The sequence below is a fragment of the Strigops habroptila genome, chromosome 11, assembly GCF_004027225.2.
Source record: "Strigops habroptila isolate Jane chromosome 11, bStrHab1.2.pri, whole genome shotgun sequence".
Lineage (NCBI taxonomy): Eukaryota > Metazoa > Chordata > Aves > Psittaciformes > Psittacidae > Strigops > Strigops habroptila.
Window position 1 is genome coordinate 24,683,755 of NC_046360.1, and position 24,244 is coordinate 24,707,998.

The 24,244-nt window shown below is 34.8% G+C and overlaps 1 protein-coding gene across 6 annotated transcripts in view; it reads left to right on the plus strand.

Moving 5' to 3' along the window:
* CACNA2D3 (calcium voltage-gated channel auxiliary subunit alpha2delta 3) overlaps positions 1-24,244 on the plus strand; it is a 546,863-nt gene that overhangs the window by 500,395 nt on the left and 22,224 nt on the right. For 3 of the 6 annotated variants that reach the window (XM_030502305.1, XM_030502302.1, XM_030502303.1), the window contains 6 exons: positions 1,685-1,746; positions 2,911-2,955; positions 6,849-6,911; positions 10,146-10,216; positions 19,366-19,441; positions 23,034-23,086. In XM_030502305.1, the coding sequence (XP_030358165.1) occupies positions 1,685-1,746; positions 2,911-2,955; positions 6,849-6,911; positions 10,146-10,216; positions 19,366-19,441; positions 23,034-23,086 (370 nt within the window). Of the gene's footprint in view, positions 1-1,684; positions 1,747-2,910; positions 2,956-6,848; positions 6,912-10,145; positions 10,217-17,841; positions 17,888-19,365; positions 19,442-23,033; positions 23,087-24,244 lie in introns of those variants that run through there. The other 3 variants (XR_003993879.1, XM_030502306.1, XM_030502304.1) reach the window with 3 other exon arrangements.

Here is a 24,244-nt window from a genome sequence, read left to right on the forward strand (position 1 = left end):
ATTTAATCAAAAGCTGCTTTGCTGCTAAGATAAAGGAGAACTGGATTTCTCTGCTTATTCTCTTAAGCAGAAATGTCTGTGAGTTACAGATAGCAGAAAACTATTTATAACCTGCTATAATAAGAAAATTCCTTATGTAATTTCACATCCCATTGTATCAGTTCATTACAGATTTCATGTCACATACCTTTTCCTATCTGCTAGCCAAAATAAAATATGTGCATGACATCAGCATGTGTGCATTTGCAGAAGCAAGCATCAATAATCTAAATGTAAATTGGTTTTTAAATGATCTGTGCTGTGGATCTTAGAGGAGGAATGAAGAAATGAAATTTTCTTCAATTTTCCAAAGCAACTACATTTTTTGTTTGGTTTTAAGCAAAACATTATAGCAATAAATTTGCTAGAAGTTAGGTCTTCAGAATTTCAAGGCTTTAAAAACTGTAGCTTTTGTGAAGAAGATAGTATACTAAGGTTAGAGATTAGTCACTAGCACCCAGTGCCTTCCTTTTACCCTAACAATTACGTATCCTCTAAGCTGACATGAAAGATCTGTAGGGCATTGAAGTAGAACCCATTGATACATTGTACTGAACAACTAGAATATCACTTGGTACAGGGCTAGCACTGAAACGCTTTTGCAGAAAAACCTAGAACAAGGTGTGTTCTGTGAGTGGGAGCTTAAAAGGTGTGGTCCAGGGATGCAGCAATATCTGGTAAGAGCAGTCAAAGCAGACGTCTCTAGCCCCTGTGTCCCTATCTTCCTGCCATAGTCTTCATCGTATTAACTTATTTTAAGTAAAAATATGCTATTTCAGAAATTTTCAGCACAGTTAGAGGGATATGTTATCATTCGCTTAGTTTAGGCTTATGAAACTGGAACAATCAACTGCCTTTGCAGCTTATGCAAACCACAGTGTGTTATGTTGTTGTTCAATAGAAACAACGTAGTGCTAGGTCTGGTAGGAAAATCAGACTAGGCTGGAAGAAAAGTTCATTGATATTAGGAAAAACATAATCCAACCTGAGCTTATGAGAAACACATAATTTAAATTTAAATATCTTGAATCATTATTTTAAAAAGTACAAGTTATTATCATTAGTATCTTTCTTTAAAAAAACTTTGAAAACCAGTAACGTTTGTAAAATACTTTCATTTGACAGAATTGCACATAATGCCCTTAATTTCCATTTTTAAAGAAGTTTTTACTGTTTGAAATAGGCTTCTTGTGTGCCACTGATAATTCATGGATTAAATTACCCAAATGATCACTTGAAATGTTAACCAATGTTTTCATGTGTTTCAGCACAAAACTGTGCGTATGTTCCTACAGCTGTTACATTGGTATCAGTAAAATATAAATTTGAGATAGATGTAGACATAAATATGTTCAGCATGTGGTTCTTCTATGTTAATTGTGGAGACACATGTAATTTAAATGATGTTTGCCTTGTGTATTCTTCACATTATTAGGAATGTTTAACCAAACTGTACATGTTTTAAAATATGACTGTATGGTCTCTTCGATTTAATTAGTTGTAGGGTTGGGTTTTTTTTAAGTTTGGGGGGCCTACTTTCCCTTTTTATTGTAAGATTGTTTTTTCCTTCTGATTAATTTTAAATAATCATTATGAAGGAATTAAACACAGTGGGTTTATTTTTTTTTTTAAATGTCTTTCCCAGCTGTAGGTATCCAGATGAAACTTGAATTTTTCCAGCGGAAATTTTGGACTGCAAGCAGACAGGTATATTTTTAAATTTTCTTTATCCTTGAATCCACAACAGCTTTCTAACTGTGTAGATTATGAATATTCAGTACTTTTTGTCACAAGCAAAACTATTGTAAACAAACAATGTATTTAAAATACGTAATGGGTAGCTCTTCTAATTCCCATTCCAGTTCATCATTACAAAAAAGAGTGTTCAGTGGTCAAAAACAGTTGCTTGATCCTGTATTTATGGAAGCAAGTAGAAAGAATGTTAATTTTAGGCCCAATATATAAGGAATTACTTTGTTGGCCTGAGATACATTGATTTTCTCCCTCAGAAAAAGTTTAAATGGTAAACCAAACTGTGATACTTGTTTTCAGTGATAGCAGAATTGTGCCTTCTCACTTACTTGGGACCTGTCTTGTAATATTCATAGACTCATAGAATACAAGGTTGGAAGGGACCTCAAAGATCATCTGGTCTGCCCTTTGTTGGCAAAGAATGACCTAGACTAGATGTCCCAGCACTCTGACCAGCTGAATCTTTAAAGTGTCCAATTCTGGAGAGTCCATCACTTCCCTGGGGACATTATTCCAAATGCCTGATTATTCTCATTGTGAAAAATCTTCCTTGTGTCCAATCAGAACCTCCGCAGGAGTAACTTGTACCAATTACCCCTCGTCTTTTCCATCACAAAAGGCTAATTAACTATTGAATTGTGGTCGGCATTCATAGGCTATAACACTATACTTAGAATGTTCATAGAACTTGTACTAATTGAAGAGAATAATCATGTACTTTCAAAAGATTAGGAGATGCCATCCCTATTTTGAGAATAGAACTGTGTCAGGAAATGAACCCTAAAATGTGGGTCCTACCCCACCCCAGTGGAAAATTGTGTATTCTTGTCTACAAGTGGTCTCCAAGCTTCTGACGTATGAAGGAGATTATGGTGTTTAAAACAGTTGAATTTGTTACAGTGTGAATGCACCTTTTCTCTGCAGGTGGAAACAGAACAGGATTGGGGAATAGATTTAAAACTTTCCTGGTCATTTTTAGAATAATTGCTGTCAGATAAAAATGTAATCAATATAAACTTCTTTATAATTGTGCTCATACGAGGTTTTAAAATGTCCTTTTTTTGTAATCATAAAACAAGAAGTGAAAATGTTTTACGGATTTTTTTATATCGTCTCTAGTGTGCATCTCTCGATGGCAGATGTGCTATAAGTTGTGATGATGAAGTAAGTATTTAACAGATATTTTCTTCCGTTTATACCTCTATTGCAATAGAGTGTATTGTTAAGGGTTTTATTTTGAACATCTCACTGTATATTAAAATCTCCTTCTGTAATTTGGAACCACATTCTAAATACACTATTTAGATAGTGAGACATTTTTTATGACTACTTACAAACATCCATTTAGTTACAAGGTTGACACCAACACCTCAAACGTGCATTATAATAACTTATACTTTGTGAATCCAGTTTAAGTAATAATTTGAAGCTGTTTTTAGGCATGTTTTACTACTTTATTTTTCATTTTAGAAGCTAATCTTTGATGTTCACACTAGAATTAGATGTGAATTCAGATTTGAATCTAACACGAACTAATACATTAATAGCACTTCAGAAATAAAAAAAAAAAAAAAACTTTGTTTGGCTTAATGAACTCAAAGTATCTAATAGTATAAATAATAGAAAATAAAATTTGCGGTAAGCCAAAACACAAAGGCCTGATGATCATGCCATCTTTAGCAATGAAATGGATCTTATGAGTCAACAAAAAGTTGCATTTCTTCTCCATTTCTTGTTGTAACAACTTACAGACTCTTTGTATATATCAAGCATATATCATTTTAATCATTAAGTAAACTTTTCCATACATGAAGTAATGAAAAAAGCCCGAACCAGATTCCACCCAGGTGAGGGAAAAGTGCTTACTTAGCCCAAATTCCAGGCTGTCATTTACATATTAACCAATTTTAAGGTGAGTGCATTATGTTTATTATCCCATTCTCCTAAGAATGATCAGACATCTATTGAAAAAGGAGGTTTGTAGAACTGTTGATTACCTCAGTATCGCGGCCTTGCTTTACTGTACCTTGCTATAGATTTCATGTGCAAGCTTTACCTTGAATTGTTTCCAGCTGCTTTAAGTATTTTCATCAATGGGTTTGTAGTCATAGCCAACCAGCTTGAGAAGTATAACTGCAGGTAGTCTGGGTAAAGTTAGAGTGTTGTGTAAAATCTCCTCCTTGTTTAACCTAAATCACCATGCTTTTGGGATTAAAGACTGGGCAGATTACTTCCTTCATTTGCAATAGCCTTTATGATAGAATAGTAATGTTACATAATTTCTTGTGCAAAACATGCTCCTGCTGCAAAGAAAATATCTGCTGAACAGTTATGGTATAAAGTAAAGCATTTGAAAGTAAGTATTAAGACATCAATGCAAATAGAGTGGCACAATTGTCATACAGAGAATTAGTTGATGATTTTGTGTGATACTTTTGATTCTAAAATACAGAAACACAATCAGTTAGAAATACCTCTTTTTTTTTTTTTTAAGCTCTTTGAATTTGCTTGTTTCTTGTTTTCCTGATGTCTTACATTTTATTTTAATGCTCTGCTTGCTTTCTTTTTTGTTTTTGGTTTCTTAACCCATATTACATTCCATTAATGTTATTGTATATTGGAGCTGTGAAAATACATAGAAGACTTGAACTTCATCAAAGTTGTTGTAATTCAAATGTGTTCTCAGACCTCAGTCAATATTCTTGCTGTGTTTATTCTGGACTTCATTCCTACTCTATTTTACAAGCTCAGGGACTCTCCACCTATGGAACATTCCCCTTGAAATCAGAAGTTCACTGAACTTGAACCTTTGGGCAAACTTGTTCATATAGTTCACTGCCAATACCTTTGAAACTTTGTGAATGAAATCACTTTCATACAGCTCTAGTCTATGCAAATGCTGTTATCCCATGCCTTTTTCTTGAATCTGAAATCTCTGTTTCAGATTTGCTAATGTATTGGACAGGTAAATGCACCCAACTGTCCTTTGTCAGTGCTAAATTTAAGTTACAAACTGTTTCTTTCATGTAGTGCTGAATATTGAAAGTTATTTCTCTTGCTGGCAAGCAGGTAAATGAATGGCGCTGAATGAATATTTTTCCACTGTTAGTGTTTCTAAAATGGATTGAAATAGAAAACCCTCTTATCTTCATGTTCCTCCAGAAAGGTAGAGATTCTGCCTGTTGTGTTGTGCTTGTTTCCAATAATAATGCTAAAAAATCATTATTTCTTAAAATTCTGAACAATGCTAGTGAATGACTATGGCTTAGAGATTTGAGACATGGCCACTAATTCTTGAATTGAGCCAATGTTTTCCTGACTGCATATGATCCATAAACTGTGAAATTAAACCTACACTCTTTCTTGTCCAGCATAACTACTTTTGTTTATTTTCTATACTGTGGAGAAATATTGTTTCTAAAGCACTATCTTTAGATTAATCTTTCATGCATGAGGACTCAAAAGAGCTCTTTGTTGACTTAGCTCCTCTCCTAATAAAGTTAGTGGAAGGTTTATGATTGACTTTGGGGAGAGCAGTATTCTGGTATTACAGCCTACTTCTGAAATTCCACCCTTCACACACCATTGAGGTTAAGTAGCTGCCTCTTCTGAATGCGTTTGCTTTCCTCGGTGCTTTGCCAGCATCAGCAGCTTTTCACATTACATTTGCCGATTTTTGGCTTTCTAGCAGATCAAAGGTTGGAAATGAGTTGTTTCAACTTCCTTTTTGACAGGTTTTCTGCCACTAGGGGTGTCTGTAGCTTAGGTTCCCCTGTTAGATTGAATATCCTGCATTTGCATTAGGGAATGATGTTCATTCCAAACGTTTGCCAGATTTAGGCTTCTTTGCTTTTTTAAAAACTAAACTTCAAGCCAGAATTTCTGCAAATCTCTCCTCTTCTTCAGCCCTACAGAACAGTACTAATTTGTGGCCAAAATGAGAATTAGCCACATCTAAGATCTCTTGAAAAATCAGGCTGAATCTTCACAAGTTCTTGCACAACTCCTACAGACTGGAACTGCTTTCCCCTCTGAAAAAGCACAGACATTTTTCTGGATGTGCAGTGTGAAGCAGAAAGCATATTTTATCATGTCTCTGTGCAGCCCATTTGCAGCAGGAAGGGTTTCAAATTAGGCGAAGCCATGATGGTTCCTGTATTGGAAGCCATCCTACATTTTTGGCTTTGGTTTTGCTTTTTACACGCATGCCACAGAAAATTCAAGAAAGAATGATAAAATGTTTGCTGATTTAGACCAACAATAGAAATACGTTAAAGATTTAACACCGAGTCAGCTATTTGTAAATACTGAAGAGAAACTGAGTTATGTCAAGGTTTGAGTTGAACCTTATGTTTAAATTCTGAAGCACAGTAATTAAGTCTTTGCCTGTAGCACTTGGGGTTAAAATAATGCGTGCATCTATAGAGAGAAGCACTGATTTGGGTTTACCCTGGTTTATACAGTTCATATGTCTGACTTACAAAAAGCTAACAGTCCTACCTCTAAATCCAGTTCCCAATTAAAAACACAATTTGAAAAGCTTTAGGAGACCTGTGGGGCCCCTTTTGCAGAAGTTTCTGGTCCCATCCCCCAATGAACAAATTAAAAAATATTACCTGGTCCCCTGTTGGTCCTCGAGGCTGACACTGTGTTTTCATTAGTACATCATTAGGGTAATGACATTGTGCTGATGTTTTTCTCCACACGCAGGAGAAGCCATCAAGAGCAACAAAGTTCTATACCTTTGCAAGCTTAGTTATAAATAAAACTTTAAACAACGGATTATAAAAACACTGACCTTATGCTTTTTAAGTTTGTTTATAATTATCTTATATCCTCCCTTTCTGTACACATCTTTGTTTTGTTTTGCATGAAACAAATGCATAAAAGTTAAATGAGATAACATCCCGTAAGTTGAGACTACATTCCCTTAGAAGTTATGTAAGCTGTTATAACAACCTGAAGGCTTTACTCATTTAAAAGTCACTTAAAATCTGAGTAATTAACTTCTTGCTGTATTCTAAAAAAAATTAAATAAATCGTATTTTATTTTTCAGGCAATCAGTTGTTACCTAATAGATAACAATGGATTTATTTTAGTGTCTGAAGACTATAGACAGGTAAGTGAAAGATTTTTATTCAAGTATCTCATATAACACATTAATATAAAATTACTTGTTTTTTAAATAGGCCATTATCTTAAAATGTTAAGGAATAAGTAACATAAAATTTAAAAAATTCCTTCAACAAAGAATGTAAATTGTTTTTCACAGGAGCTCACTTTTTGTCTCCCACTGGGTAGGCTCTGCTCTTAAGCTTATAAACGTTCTCTTAAAAGATTTTTTTGCTTCAGGAGTATCTGTCTTCTGTAAGACATTTTTACCCTAACAGAAGATGATTCTCTGCGGCATTTTTGGCACGTGGAAAGGATGGGCAGGGAGGGTGGGAGGATGCTGCGGACAAAGAGATTTTACATTCAAACTTGAGATAATAAAATGTTACAGGGCTCTTAGCTGAGGAATTTGTTTTCTGAAGTGGATTACAGTCATTGAAGGGTTAAAACTAAGCATTCAACATCACAACAGAGAGGACAAGGATCATGATTAATGAGAAAATAATTTAAAACATTAATTTTTTTTGTCTTCACGGAAAATTATTGAAAAATGAATGTGTAATGGCTAAATCCTGCAAACTGTATGAATGAACCATCACTATTTGCATTAACTTTTGCCTGCAAACTGCTGGGATGGTGCCCCAGTTATGCCAGAATTGTCTGAAGCTCAATTTCTTTTATGCGTTGGAATTGTGAAAAGAATATCCACACTCCTACTTAGCCCTCAGGTGAATTAAATTTGTTATGACGAGGTTGGTTGCTAAGAAACAGCTATTGGAAATTGCTCTGAGTGACTTGGAAGAGTGACTGGAGAGGAGATAAAAGAACTTGAAATGAATGCCAAAAAAGAAGCCAAACTGAGCATTTTGCTTTAAAATTAAAAGTTTGAGTTATTATAACCTTAAATCTGACACTTCTGAAAGTAAAAAGATGCAGATATTTTTCACCTTTGCATAGTGCAAAAGTAATTGCATGTTGCCTCGTGATCCCTCTTTCCCTTGCTCCATTTTGGATGAGACTTTGAAAAGTCAATTAGCGCGTAATAAACAAGGGAAATAATATTTTTCTGAAACTATTATCCTTCCAATGAGTACTAGAGCATGAACAGTTAAGTATGCTGCACTGTCATGCAATAGTCATTCTTCATGATATGTCATCTTATAGGTAAAACCAAGCACCAAAATTGATTATTTTGTTTTATTTTTTTAAATTTATTGCTTTCATCCCTTTAGACTGCAAAGCATGTTCTGAATATAATTCTAGGATGTATCCTCCCCCAAATAATATGAACTAAACCTAAAAATGCAACATTGCTTAAATATTAACTACATTATGTTAGAAGCAGCTGCTTGTTGTTTTGTTTTTTATTTTCCTAGTATCTCACATAGTATGAGAAACACTCATTGCAGCATAATCTTGTCTCATTATTCCTCCTGTTGTTATTATTCACAGGTACTTAATTGTGACTTGTATAACTCATTTGGTAGTTGATAGTTGGCCACAGTCAATAAATATGATTAGGAAGAGATTTCTTCTTTGATAGGTTACCTGACACTAGCCATTAAATATTTGTGTAAAGAATATAGTGTGGACAACTGCTGTACCAGAACTAGGCTGGAAATGTGTTATGACCTAATTTTTCATTAGGACGGATCTAAACCAAAGGTGGACAGTAAAGTCTGTATATAATGCTATTGTAAGATCATGATAATTACAATAGTGTATGTTTATATATGTATGTATGTATATATACACCTTATGTGTTGTAGATAGAGAAGGGGTAGGGAAGTGGGATGACATGTTATCAGTTGTTCTCCTGTCTGGGGTTGCTTCAGCACTGTTTTTCTGTGGACTTCCAAAAGTGCCCTGAACTGCTCCAACAACTTAATTGGGAGCAGTGTAATTGTTCATCTGAATTACAACTAAATCTTAACGTATTAAAAAATAACGATAACCTAGGTGTTCCTGCTTTGGAAGATAACTAGCATTTACAAATGGAGCTTTTGTAGAAAGAACCGTCACTGAAATGTCTTTATAAGACTGAAGCACAACTTCATAAATCAGGTTCATTACTATCTGAGGTTCTACTAGCCATTTATGGTTTGGGCTTTTTGACATTGACTGCCTCTCCAATACTTAGGATAATGTTTCTTCGTCAGTCAGCTACACTTTTGAAGCTAGTATTTTTAGTCACATAAGCTACAAATGTTCCTTTTGTTTCTAGGAGACTTTACACACACCCACATGTTTTGGAAAATGTCCCAAGTTTCCCCTGAGTTAAAAAAAAAAGAAAAAGGTAATACATGCTTTTTAGGTGGAGGAATGCCTTTTTTCAGCTAGGGCTGTAACTTTTCTGTGTGCAAACTCCCAGGTGCATACTTGAGGTCAGCTAAGTTCCTTGTAATGGAATTGGGGTTTAGTTCATACAAAACCTATGGAATCCATGAAATTTGAGAGTGTAGTGCCCTTTCCCCCCCATAAATTGTGGGATTTCTCCCTTTAAACAGTGCAGAGAACAGACCAAATCCTTCGGGAGTTGAGGCTCTAAAATAAAAAATGTCTTCCCAAACTAGAAAAATACTGTACCTGCAAGATTTTTCACTGTCATGTGAATGGCTGAGGATGATGGAGTCACTTCCATATTATGTACCATATTCATAACATGAATGTTTGTTTTCTCAACAGAGATTTATTTTTATTAGTCCATATCTAGGACAAAATGAGTAATTCATCAGGCTGAGTGGTTTGAAGTATGAAATGACTCTGAATGGAGTTAAAATTTGTAGGATTGATGAAATGTACTGTTCCAGCTCTTTAAAGAGGTCATGCAGGAATTATAAACAATGCTTTTTAATGACTGTTTATAAAATCCTCTCACAACCTGTTCATATCTTTTTTGAGTAACATTTTAATCACAATGGTTTGTGATCAGATTAGTGTGTATTCTTTACAAGCTTTAGGTTTGGATGGCTTTTATTTCTGATATTAGATGTTATATAATGTACCTCAATATATTGTTTAAGCTCTCACATCTGCTCAGGGGTAATAATATAATCTGTATAACTTGCCATGACTGTGAAGTCCTCTTCAGTTTTTTATGTAGCAGTAGTCCTGAAAACCTATCTATGTATCTGTCAAAACCACTCTTGTCAGATTCTAGAATATGCCTGTTCAAATTACATCCAATGTTGTTTTGCATTTATCTACCCTTCTGGTAATTTCTTGCATTTTCCCATTACAGACTGGTTACTTTTTTGGGGAGGTTGAAGGGGCTGTGATGAACAAGTTATTAACAATGGGCTCATTTAAGAGGTAAGAATTAACTCAAATTTCTATCTCTTAAAAAATGTTGTAACAACAAAATGAAATAAAACAAGCCTAAAGTCATGCATAGGAAGGGCAAGACTGACAGTGTGACTGGATTCTTATTTATACCTCTTTTCCATATGATCTAAGTGTAACTCACATTCAGTGTTAAGAGTATTGGAGACAGCCTACAGTGAGTTTCTTGTTAAAAGAAGAGTTTATTTGACTACAGTTCTAGAACTGTGTGCCTCTCCTCTTTCTGCTGTGCTCAAGTGGAAAAGGAATTGGGTCGTATCTACTGCTGACCAGTTTTAAATGACTCTAAAGCAAATAATTGATGCAACATTAACATTTTGACCTGTAAAAAGTTGGATATTGCTCAAACTAGGCAGTGCAAAGTGCCCTACTGCTAAAGGCAAAGAGTATTCTGCCAGTAATTCATTTTCATTCACATGCTAAGTCACCTTTGAACATTGCTGTGACTATTGACCTGCTCTTACTATCATGATGACAATAAAAACTAATAGTGATTTTATGTGTTGTCCTTTAAAATAAATTATGCATCCTGGGGAAGTAAGAGAGAACTTTAGCCTGTAACTCAACACTAGAGTCTTCATGGCTTTCACATGTTTTAAGAACTGGTCCTTACCTTTTTGTTCTCTTACAGCATGCGAGAAGTGCTGACTGTATATAGTAGACTTTTCCTTTTTCCTGTGCATTTCTAGTATAAAAAAAAGACATATCACTGATCCCATCAACCACTGAAGTAAATTATTTCATGTAAGGATGTATACGGAGGCTCTCAAAACAGATGGTTTGTATGCTTCCTTGGTAAACCATCTCTCTTAAAGGCAGAAAGCTTTCTGTGCTGACTCAGCACGGTATAGCTGAATACCACTCCCAGTAAATAACTGACCTGAAATGGAAAGGTCTAGTACTCACTGAATCATCCAAAACCCTGGTTTTCTAAGGGTGGCAACCTTTCTTGTGTTTACCACTGCATTCTTAATGTATACTGTAAAAGGAAGTGAAGTAATACATATTTATAGATTGGGTTTTATGATGAAAAGATCTGTTTATACAAGAGATGAAGCATTCTATTCAATGAAAACAAAAACATACAGTCAAAATCAGGGGATAATGCTTTAATTCATCCCAATTTGTTTTGTCCTGCCTAGCAAAGCATTTCAAACAGAGTATCTACTGAACAATCGATGATAGCAGGCACCACAATTGAGAAAACAAAGACTGCACGGCTAGAGTACTCCATCTAAACTGCAATGGGTGCCAATTTGGCAAGGATCATTGGCTTATGATTTTGCTGGTCTTGAGCTCCAAGGGAGTCACAGATAATGAAGCCACTAGCTCAGTGCAACTGAGCTGCATGCTAAAGAAAATGTAAACACAATGAGCTGATTATTTAAACACAATAAACTGGCCATTGCCAATCAGTTAAAAATGGGAGAGAATCAAAGTGGTGTAATTGCAGTAAATGAGCCACCTGCTTTTCCTGCTGTACAGCAGATAGCTCTGTGCAGCAGCAACAACAACAAAAAATATTAAGCTGTGCTAGATCAGACCTTTAAAATTATTCCAGCAATACGAAGAAGCAATCTTTGCTGGCTCTTATGAAAAATAGACACATTTACCATATCTTTAAGATTACTAATTTGTTTGGGTGAGGTTCTATTTTGCTTTTCCAAAGCTTATTCTATATGGAATAAGAAGAAAATTAAAAAAAAAAAAGCACTGGATTGATGCAAAAATCTATTGATGTCCAAATCTATTACCAGTACCATTTTCCTGAGAGCACAATACAGATACTGCATGCATTATACTTGTCATTGTTGCTCTTACCATGGAGACAAAATCAGAAAGCAAGGTCTGTTTGTTAGCATTTCATTCTGATAATGTCCAGAGCCATCTTTCTTGCAATTTGCTTCTTATATGGCATCTACTGTCCAGCAGGTGAACTATATAGCTTTGCCCTGGTCTTGCTCCTTTTTCTTCTAGTTTAGAAGCAGAAGGTTCTATGTTGCCTGATCTCCACTGCAGTTATTATTGAATTCCCCAGTACTGTAAGGAATGGGGGTCCTTTCTTCATTTCACACCAATAAGCTGAGTGGCACTGCAGATACGTGCTACCACCTTACTGATTCATGCCAGTTTTCAGGCTCTCCTTCCACAAAAGGAATGAAATAACCCTTTGTGCAGTCTCTCAACTACGACTAATTTGGAGGGATATAGAAGTTCTTTTTAGGTTTGAGCTGGAAGTGTCAAACAAAAGGGGGTTGTTTGCTGCTGACTATATTTCTTTTCAACCTGCAGCAGGATGAAATTCAATTTTTGTGTTCTCTGTTTATTTTTTAAAGTGAACTTAAATACCTCCTTCCCTCCTCAATTTCTTTAAACTCAGTACTTCTTTTGAATAATGTGTACATATGTATGTATGTATATTTTCTTAGTTTACGGGTTTATATTTAGGGAGAAAAATTATATCAGTGCCTCCAAAGCTACGTGACATATTCTATGATTTCATTTAGCAAAATGATGTTTATCTTATACCCTGAATATTGCACATAGTTAAATAATTTAAATATAATTTAAATTTATTATTAAATAAATTAGGATGTGCTTATAGAAAAGTATCTGCTTCACATAACTTAGAAAAAAGTTTCTTTACATTTTCCTAGTTTCCTCAACACTTTGTTTACATAAAAACACTGAAAAAAAATAGATTCAACTGCTTAAAGCATGAAAATTAAAAATTAAAAAAAAACACCCCACAGTAACATCAGAAAAATTAAGGGCTATTACAGTAATAAGATCCCCAAAGAAATGAATTTAATAAATTTGTAAGAGAAAATTAAATCTCTTTACTTCAAAACACTTTCAAAACTAAGCAATTTCATAAGACATGTATGGAAGCAGCATAATTTCCTGTTAAGAGTTCTGTTTCCACCAGGCATCCTCTTGGCCTGTGAAGAAGAATCTATGCTTTTGTGTTTAATTATTTTGTCAGGATATGATTGTAGTGGTGCACCCCAGAATTCCAGCTTTCCTAGATGCTAAGGCTCACTCTAATAAGTTCTTGTTGCTTTGAGATCTTCTCTTGTTTCTCAGTTTTCCTTGCTCTGTTCATACTTATTCTTGTGTTTCTTAGTGAAGAATGCATGCTGTCCATGCCCCTATGGCATGGTACAGTCCAAGCCTGTCCCTGTGTTCTCCAAATGCGTGCACATAGAGGCAGACTTCATCTCTCTGTCTTGATTTGCTATATAAGCAAAACCTAGCAAGTGTTTTGTCACCAGGTTATAAGATTATAAGAAAATGCAGAACCCTTTACTAAGTTACTTGCAAAGAGCAGATCATTCTTAAAGCCAAACCATGAAAACAGTAACGAGTTGCTCACCAACAGGATACTGAGGCAGTACAGCCTTCCAAATGAAGGTTCTTTTTCTTTTTAGTTTAGGGCAGTCTTTCCTATTTAAGTTTGTTTTGTTTAGGGTTTTTTTTTTGCTTTATTAGGATATTCTTAAATTTTTGGTCAAGGTGTTAAATGGATACTTATATTTAAAATCTGTGTTATTTTCATGTGGATTTTTACAGTAATTTATTTGACCTATTAGTTTGGCAATGTTTATGAATGTAGATGTATACTTTGGAGACGATCAGTGATAGGCTGCAGGAACAATTCATATTGGAGTTAGTGGATTTAGTATTGGAGAAATGCAACTGTGATGTAGCAGTTCTGCAGTGGAGCAGTTCTTATAAAAAATAAAAAAATCCCTATCTTTAGTGATTATTTAATACAAGAAAAAAAAAATGCTCAAAATATCCTCTATGTTTATGATATAAATACCACAAAACACAGTCAGGTAGATGAATAGACATTCTTTTGGATGGGCAGGCAGAAGCCATTCAAGGTAGGAAAATGAGCAGTCTCTTTCCAATACTTACGTTCTGTATTAGCTGTCATGTGCACTGCAGAGCAAATATGAGGCCTGCACCCTTAATCTTTGATTTCTAAATGAATACTATGTGATTGTACTACCCTGAAGAATGACATTCCATTTTCATCAACAAAATAGCTGTCAGAAAGGCAAAGATATAGCAGACTGCCTAGTACAGGCTTACAAGTAGGTACAAAAGAACTAAGTAATATCTGTAACTTCCCTCTTCTCATTACTGACAAGAAGAGCCCTGTTCTGACATTTTTTTTTCCTTTCATTTACAAGATGTGCATCTGATACCTGTGCTCTGAAACACCCACACTGCTGTGTGGTATGTTTTCTGCTAATATTTTGTCCATGTGACATCTAAAATTAAGGTCTTAAAGCTGAGTTTGAGCATTCTTAGAGTTTATATCTGTGTAAATATTACCACTAATTTAATGCAGTGTATTAGTATATGGGAATCATTCTATCCACTTACAGAGAAATCCAGGCATGTGTGCTATCTAAATGAGTTGTAATTCTGTATGCTGGAAGTATAGGTTGAATTGTAGTCTTATACATATTATGCTTTGGAGCATCTTGACAATTGGGAATAGCTGAACAGCAAGGGCAAAGATATGTGATGACAAGTGGTGGTTTTGGTTTTTTTTTGGTCAAAATGCTGTAATTGATTTTTATAATTTTCATTGATTTTTCTCGGTGGTGAAAGGTATTAGTCTGACAGCTTCTGGACCCTATTAATCTGTTGGACAATGAAGGTGGGGAGAACCAGAACAGCAACAGTATGGGATTTCTTACACTGTCTTGCTACCTCCCCACAAGGACCCTCTCTATATTTTAGAACCTAGTTGATTCTTCATACCATTCAACACTGTTCCTCCTTCCTCTCCTTGCCAAAATGCCAGAAAAGGCTGCATATCTTGCGTCTGAGTTAATGAATATTTTTCCACTGCAAGTGAGCTGTAGTCACCATTAATTTTTACATAGACTACTGAGTAAAGCATAGTATCACTAGTTAGGGCTTCCTGTATTATTGGCTTCCTTTGCATGGTTCTTTGGAGCACTACTTCCATTTTTTCTATGGACTTAACATTTACTTCCATAGTAAGAACCTTATTATTCCTACACATTACATGAAAATCCCCAAATCTTGAAACAGTGACAAAACATTTGAATTTTTATGCATTGAAGATCTTTCAGCTGTTATAATTGTCAGTCAGTGATGGAGTTTTACACTATCAAGTGGAAATCCATAGATGAGCTGAAAATCTAGCTGAAAGCAATAGAATACATTTGTTAATATAGCCTGTGCTGCTGGTAGGTCTTAGAACTTCAATTTTCTTGAACCAGATTCATACTCAATTTTAAGTAAATTGCAAAGTACAAAACTGCAATTTACTGTATCAGGAAACTGACAATCAAAAAGTTTTCACTACAATGCATTTTGTCCCTGAAGTTACATACAATGGAGGTGCACATTTAGGTTTTGGTAAGTTATTTTCCATTAGTTAAAAAGATGATTGCTCATAGTCTTTGTTTGTCCTATGACTGATGTTGAAAACAATTGCTCTGTAGACTTCAGCATCCAGGTGTGGAAATATGGGCAGTTAACTGCATGGTGATGTCGGAAAGTCTCAAGCATGTTATCTGTAGCAAGGACAAAGCTCTCCTGTGAGGTGCTGTAGTACGTAGCAGGGACTTGGGCACCTAGATGGACTTAAAATTAAATCCTGGGATATAGGAAGTCATGTTTACTAACTACAGTCAGTTGAACAGGACATGGTTAGCTGCAAACAGTTATTTAAAACTGAAGTACAATCACTTTGGAAAAGGTAATCTGGAAGCCTGCCATTCTGCAACACTGATTTAGGTCTATCTGAGCTAGAAGAAAACTTACTTTCTAAAGTCCCTGAAAAGTATTATAGTAATAAAATAATGCTCTGGAAATGACACGGAACATAGAAGCACCACAGTGTCTCAGGCTGCTATTCTAACTACTAATACTGTAGTAGCTTTTATAAGGGATAGAGCAGGAAAGCTCTTACCTTCCTATTACATTTGCAAGAAAAAAACCCAACCAAAACAAAACTGGATTTGAATTTGTGAGTGCCTTGGAATCCATCTGTACTGCACCTTAATACCATTCCTAGTGACAGAGAATCCAGAACTGATTCACTATACTGCAGTGGTCAGATTTCAATGCGGTTATGGGCTTCATCCCTTCATCCACTGATCTTTGAAGTGTACTGCAAAATTCCTATTTCTTTTTAGCACAGAAGAAGCGGGTCTTTCAAGATCATTTTGCAATAATGCTTTTGCTGGTGTATTTTGCACATCCTGTGTTATAGTTGTTGGAATCATCTTTAGAAACTTTCAGATAGGTGTTGAACCTGCTCACTTTGAAAGTTACTGAGATGGAAACACATTGTTCAGAAACCAAAACTCATTCCAGGCTTTTGTTAAGTGATCTGCCTGCCATGTACCTTCTAAGGATTTGGTCCTCTACTGTTTTTTTTTTTAAGCTGAACACATTATCTGTTTTCTAGTTTGTTCCTGAACCAGAATTTTCATGCTGGAAACACCTTCAAATATACTTACCAAAACTAAACTCATTATAATTTCATCCACAGTGATATTCAAGAATTTCCAAACAATAATTTTGCAGTATTCCCAATGAATTTGAAGGGGGTTTATTACAACTTTTCCCTTCTGCCATCACTCTAAAGTTTAGTATTTCTTTCCCCGTTAGATGAAATTTTTTTAACTATGTATATTTTAGTATTATTATTTTTATGTACTCTTGTTACTCTTGCTCATAATACAATATTAGATTGTTGTATACTCCCTACAATACAAAAATCTACAAAAAATATGATCTAACATGTCAGGGTACAATATTAATTATATTTCTGATTATTTGTCTAAGTAACTAGTTCAATCTTTTAATGACATTTTTTTCTCAGAGCATCTATTACAGTGTAATAATTACAGAAGAAATGTAATAGTTATGTAAGAAATGTAATACGAGTACAAACACTGCGGGGGAGGGGAAGGCTTTTTCCAGTATTTGAGGTGAAGCTCAAATTATGATAGATGTTCCATGTGGCACACTGTAGTAGTATTTGATTAACACTTCTTAGCATAATAATGAAGTCCACAGATTAACCAAGCAGTTTTGGTATATGAAATTGAAAGTTGAGAAATTGATTGTACTTTCAAACACCAAACAAACAGTCACCAAGCTTACTATATTGAAAAATCATTTACAAAGAATAAAGAAAAACTGAATGCCATTCTACTTGGAACACTACATACTGAATGAAGCAGGATAGGACCATTTCGTCCTTATAGAATTCCTTGACTACTTTGCAGAGAGCACATTAACATCTGTAAACTGCCTTTGACTGTTCACTTATCACTTGCCACCATCACTAGGAGGTCTAAGTGGACATTGCAACATGCTGTTTGGATCTAGAGGAATAAAATAATTAAGCCAACCGAGACTGGAAAGGCTGAGCTGTAGCGATTACCTTAAGGGGTTGGATTCTGACCATGGTAAATGGGGGAAAAAAGGAAAGGAAAAAAGGAAAAAATAAGATAGAGAAAGTGGTGTATTACTGCATGCCACACAGGCAGCACAGCTTACACCATGTACTGCTCTGTTTGTCTTGGCAGATCTGTGTGCGCGGATCTGGCTGTGGGCGTGATTCTGCCAAGTATGGTCAGTGTTCAACTTACACCCATGTTTAGGTCTCTAGTTATGCGTTTGTCTACCATGTGCCTCTCTCTGCCAGTCCACAAAACAATGGCTTCCTAGCCATTTCTATTCTGAATGTAAGATAAAATTAATAATGTAAGCAGTATGACCATGTACTAAATGTTTAGTTGAAGCTGCAAGTTCCAATATATTAGATATTTTGCCTGTAAGCCAAAAGGAAAATATAGACATAATAAGCTTTTAGTGATGGTTGCTGTCACAAAATTAGATCAGAAAAATTATATACAGTTTCTACCACAATGGATTACATTTTATTGGTACAGGTTGCAACGTTTCATGGCATGCAGTGCAGAATGCCTCATGGTGATGCTGATGCATTTCATGACCTGGTTTTGGCAGCTTTTGGGACATCCTTTATGTAGCCGAATTTGTGTGCTCTCCTTTCCTCTTCACTTAGAAGCAAGGCACACGTTGCCAAACATCGAAGTCCCATTCCATACATCTTTTAACCATCTATGTCCAGTTGTGTTCCTTTGTCCCTCTGCTGATGCAAAAGTCAAATGGATATGTTCAAATAATACTAGTGACTTCTATATATTTACATTTGTTGCAACTTATCAGCTAAAGATTCTTTACATCTGCTATAGATGCTAAATCTTTTTATGTGGATGGATATAGTTAATAATTGTTCTATGGACAGACAGATTTAGAGAAATAATCACAATTCCATATGCTATCTTTGAATTATGGATTTTACATTTAGATCTCTGAAGTGTATCAATAATGAGTAAAATCACAAGCAGAAAGAAATTTCCCCGTTTACTATGCATCTGAGGAGGCTTCTAGCAAATGCTGATTACAGCAGGTACCTGACGTGGAATATTTTGCCCTCATGAAAAGAAGCAAAAGTAAACCCATTCTGCTTCAATTATCTGTACTGTGAATACACTGAAATTGCTTCTAAGGAAATTCCTTCCTTGGAAGCAACACCACGTTTTTACAAATCAGTTTTGCACTGAGATGCTGGAACTGTAGAAGTGTCTTTCTGCTTTTATTGGAGTTCAAGAGTGGTCTGTTGTGAGAAGCCCGTCACATGCATAGGTTCCTTCACTTTCTGGGGCTAAATGTGCTGATCTTAGTCCAGAACCAATTGTTTAAGCATCATGTTGAATGTGTATTCTCCTCCTCGCATTGTTTATATCATTCTGTGTTACACTGTATGTGTATCTTCCCTGGTTTCTCCCAGTTATGTTTTTGCTTTGTTCTGTAATCTGATAAAATCCTTACAGTTTTCACAGTGTTTCTTACCTTTATTCTCCTTTGTGTGACCTGTGTTTTAATGATCCCTTTCCCTTTTTTCCCTGCTGCTCTTAGAATTTTTATTTTCCTGTCTGCTTTGTGAGCAGACTGTTTCATATCACCATTTTTATTCCACTGTGTTTTCTTCTTTTAGTCAAGCAGTTTTCTGTTCTTCTCTGTAGAATTACACTTTATGACTACCAGGCCATGTGTAGAACAAACAAAGAGAGTAGCGACAGTGCCCATAGCTTACTGGACGTAAGTATGGTAAATTTTCTGAGCATCTTTCCATGCAATCATCAAAGAAAATATTTCATGGCCATTGTAAGCCCATTATTTTGATTTGGAATGCTTACAGCTCTTATGTTTATCCTAGTGCATATAAGGAATGGTTCATTATAAACAAATGCAAAGTGTTAGGCATTTTCAAGTTCAAATACTTACCAATCATTTTTAATGCTGGGCCACTATTTCTGAGGTTCTGTCAGAATGTTCTTTGCACCATATGAACCCTTCTTAGGGCTTCAAAATTTGGTGACAAATTGTCTTTGTTTGGGGGAGTGGAATCATGTATGCCTTTTCTGTATATAAACACATAAATGCATGCAGAAACATAATTAAAAGTTGGTGGTTTTTTTGTTTATTTGGGTTTTTTTTTATGAAAAGGAATTGTTCATTGGCAAGGCATATAAATCAGTGATTTTAACACACTTCCAACCCACTCAGTATTTAAAGATGCTTTTTAAAGTAGACTTTCAATGCATTTAACCCTTGTCTTGCAACCAGATCTGAATACAAACCCTGTCCCTCTGCAGAGCATGATTAGAGTCAAGCTGGGTCTTGCAAGGGCTATGCTTCCTTGTTGCTAAATCATATATCTAGGTAATAACCTCGAGGGTATTTTATAATCATATATATGTTTTACTAATCAATAGTCTATCAGAACTGATACGGTGTTAGATAAAGTATAGGTTTTGCATATTAAAAAGGAACCATTTTAACAAGTATATGACAGTATTAGCATGAAAAATTCTTATGTAAAGACAGCAGCAAAACACCTTAGCAATTTTACCAGCCTGGAAAAGTTATCTGATAGTATTTTCGAATGCACGGGGATCTAGCTAGAAAAAAATCAGCCTACACATAGTTAAACTGGTGAGTAAATCTCAAAGTTCTAGCAACTTTTAAAAAATACATATAGCTTCTATGACTTAATAATCATACGCGTTTTGGGATGCATTCATTTACATTCTTACATGACTGTTTTTCAAATACCTGCAAATTTCGATTTGCACTCATCAGTCTGTTATCTGCAAAAGGCTGAACCTGAAAAAAGACTATCTTGACATGATAACATGAATCAGGCTGTGCAATAAGATTTAAATTGTCAGTGAAATAGAACAGGATGCTGTGAATCACATTTGCATGAAAAATTTTAAAATATATTACAACTCTCAGCAACAATCTTCATCCCAAGGCTTGGGGCTTCAGCTCAGCTTGCGTAAGCACCCAGCATGTAGATCCGAAGTATTTCTCTCCTACAAGTGCTTTAATCCAAGAGATTTTTGCTATTCTGATTTTTGTCCAGGCCCTATTTACAGACGAAAAAACTCTGCAAAACTGTTGTGGGATATACTGAGACACAGCGAACATGTTCTTTGTTTTTTTTTAAAGATAGCCAAACTTGTCCTTAAACCTCATGTGAGTTTTTGTGATGTTCAACATGAAAGAGGGGCAAGCTTTGGTTATTTTATTATTACCCTGTTGATTCAGTTACTTCTAATAACCATGATTACAGAGAAGATATTTTTAAAAAATACATTAAAACCAGGTAGACTAGATTCCTCAGAAGTATTTTTTTTACTAGTTTTATGCCGAGTTTTTAATATATAAATTAGGTTATTTAGTTCAGATAAATGTTTATGCTTTCTTTCTTGAATCATGATTTAACAGGAATAGATATAGGGATAAGACTGAGACTCTTAAAAAAGTTCATACTTGAAACAGCATAGAGGTGGACCATAGACATATAAAGGCTGCGTGACTACTACAGGATCTATCATAACATTCTGCTAAAATCATGGAAAACAGGTGTCAGGGCTGGACCCCTCATTCTAGCACAGATTTTTAGGCTGTGGAAGTAAAAGATAAATCAGGGAAGGACTAGAGTTATAGATCATCTGGTCCCTTTTTTACCAGTACAGATATCCGGATACTTTGTTATTTTCACATTTTGTTAATTTGTTCAAGTCCTAGATAACTCTCCAAAGAACCACTTTGTGGCAAATATATCAGTGCCATAGAGTCACCCAGTTCAATTCCTTTGGCTGTCAATGATAGTTTCAATACATAAAAAGAATAAAACTGCAATTTTTGCTGCAGTTTTTGAAGGAAGAGCCTTTGAGTGGAAAAGGCTGTCTTAGTAAAATTACATTTCACGAGAATGCATTTATATCAATATAATGAAATGTTTTTCCACTAAAATTTCAAAACAAATTCTTTTTCTATTCCTATAGTTGAGGTTTTTTCAGATATATAGAGTTTTAAAATTTTTGTTTAATTCTCATATTAAAATAATTTTATAATACATAGTATATTTTTATTATGTATTGTCCGTAAGTAATAATGTATATATTATTTAACACTAAACAATTTGGCACTATGACCAAAAAAAAAAAGTATGCACAAAGTTAATTACTTGGGTGTGAACTTTCAGGCTTCCTGATTTGGAATGAAAATAAATAAGATGTCCCACAGGCCAAAATTTTGTTTTATTTTCATCTCTAGGAAAGACTTGTAGCTTTTATCTTTTCCTGTAAGACAGTCCTTAATAGGTGAAAATCTTTACTGTCTCAAGCATTATGCATTCTGCTGGCTTGCTATTTCAGCCTTTAATGCCACAGACTGATACTAGCTCATTGTTCTGTGAGTAATCAGCCCTGTGCAGAAATACTTTTTGTGGCATCTGAAAAGTTCAAATGGCCAGTTACTGCTGAGCAAAATGGCACTGCTGCAGTACGGCGCTGTTTCAGGACAGTTAAGTGTGACTTTAGGTATTTGAGTAGTTCTGTAAGTCAATATGACTTCTTACACCTGCTAAAATACTCTGTTGATAGGGAATCTAGAAAGTCTGCAAAATTTTATGTAGCTAGGAGACCCTAATGCAAATGAGTGGGACAAAGGTTTCTGGAAACTGGCTTTTCTGTGTGAGATTCTTTCATAAAGGAATAATTCTACTGGTATTCTTTTCAAAAATAAAATATTCAAAATATCAAAGTACTGTAAACAGGATTTTCAAAGTGTTTGCTGTAGTTCTTATGATGCAGAAAAATCAAGGGAGGCAGGAAGAATCTTAAAAACTACTTAATGTGCTTACAATTGAGCCTTCAATATGACACAGATAACTTCATTTAGGTATATTCAAACTTCAGAGGCTTTTCTAGCCTAATTAGACTGAAGTAATGAATAGAGATTTACATTATAGAGAGGCGAGCCTTTGAATTTCAGCAAAAGAAAAGCTCATATTATCTACCAGAGCTGTTCCTCCAGCAATAGCCTGGGAAATAGGAACCCCTAGAGGTTAAAGATTTAAGAATCATTTGCAAAACTTTCCTGTTCAGACTGATAATCTGTGTATGTGACCAACCACATTAAAAGGAAATTTCATTACTATATATTTTAATATTCAATATAATGATGTTTGGTTCTTCATAAGAAAAAAGTTATTGCTCTTTTTCTCATGCTACCCATGCATTAGAATACCCATAATATTGTCTTTACATGAAGCATTCAGTTAAGATATAAATACAACATGTTTTGCCTTTTTATTAAATGAGTTGCTTCTCTTCAGCCTTATAATGCCTTCTTTGCTGCAGTAAAATGGATTATGACTGAGCTTGTCTTGTAAGTAAACTTTATGAAGAACTTAATATTTGTATGAATTGCTGAATATTTGTATTTTTGTATACTTAAAGAATATTTGTACTTTTTGCCTTTTACATGCATTGTGCTGCTTTTATTATATGATTTTAAATATGGTATTATTTGTCAATTTTTACTTTCTAATTTTACACTATTAAAACCTGAGAAAATTTTGGCTATGTGAGTGCACAGTTGAACTTTTATTACATTATTCATGGTCTTCACTTATATCCGTATGTCTTTGCTTAGTAAGTCTAGCAGATCGCAATATACAAACCCAATTTATTATTGTGGTTACCGTTAAATTTTACATAAATGTCTGGCTGTTTGTAATGCTGCTTGGGTGGGCTGTTGTCAGTATAGCAAACTCTTAGAGTGATTCACTGTTTTGTGTGTCACTTCATGAAATTCTGTAACATGGACCTTTTACAGTGTATGCCAGATAAGGTGTACTCTGGATGTTACTGAATTTTTTTACCTTGCCTAATTCTTCTAACATTTCCAGTTAATATATAATGAGCATTGCCTTTAAAAGAGATTGCCTGAGAATTCACAGAAAAATATCAGATGGAAAAAAGGAAACCTTAAAATGTACCATGTGTTATTAACCTATATGTTGTATTACAATTCTTATTGGAGAGCAAAGTTGCAGATTTAAGTGAATTTTATCTTGATTGAAATAGAACCATTTTTTTTCATGTAGTTGAGTTGTTTTAATTGTAAATTGTATGAGCATTCATCAAAGTTTGAAGTAAGAGTTAAGGAGAATTAACTGAATGGCTACTGCTAAAGGGCAGAGATTGATCTTAAATGCAGCTTTCAAAGTTTAAACATCAGGGAAACAAATCATGTTAAAATTAGACTTTAATGCTAGCATATAACAGCTTCAAGCATTTCAAGAATCTTTCTGTTCTTAAAAGTACTGTAGTTTCATGTCCATATGATAAACTGGATGTTGGTTTCACATTCTTTAAACTTGCAATAACAGATAGACTGACACATTTCAGTCCATTCTTCAAAGTAAATAGTAGAATATTTTAGTGAGAAAATGCATTTTCTACATGTCTAGTTAGAGTTGATTAGACGCTGGTTAATCTTTTCTGTTTCTAGAAATAAAGTAATTTTATTACTTTAGTTCCA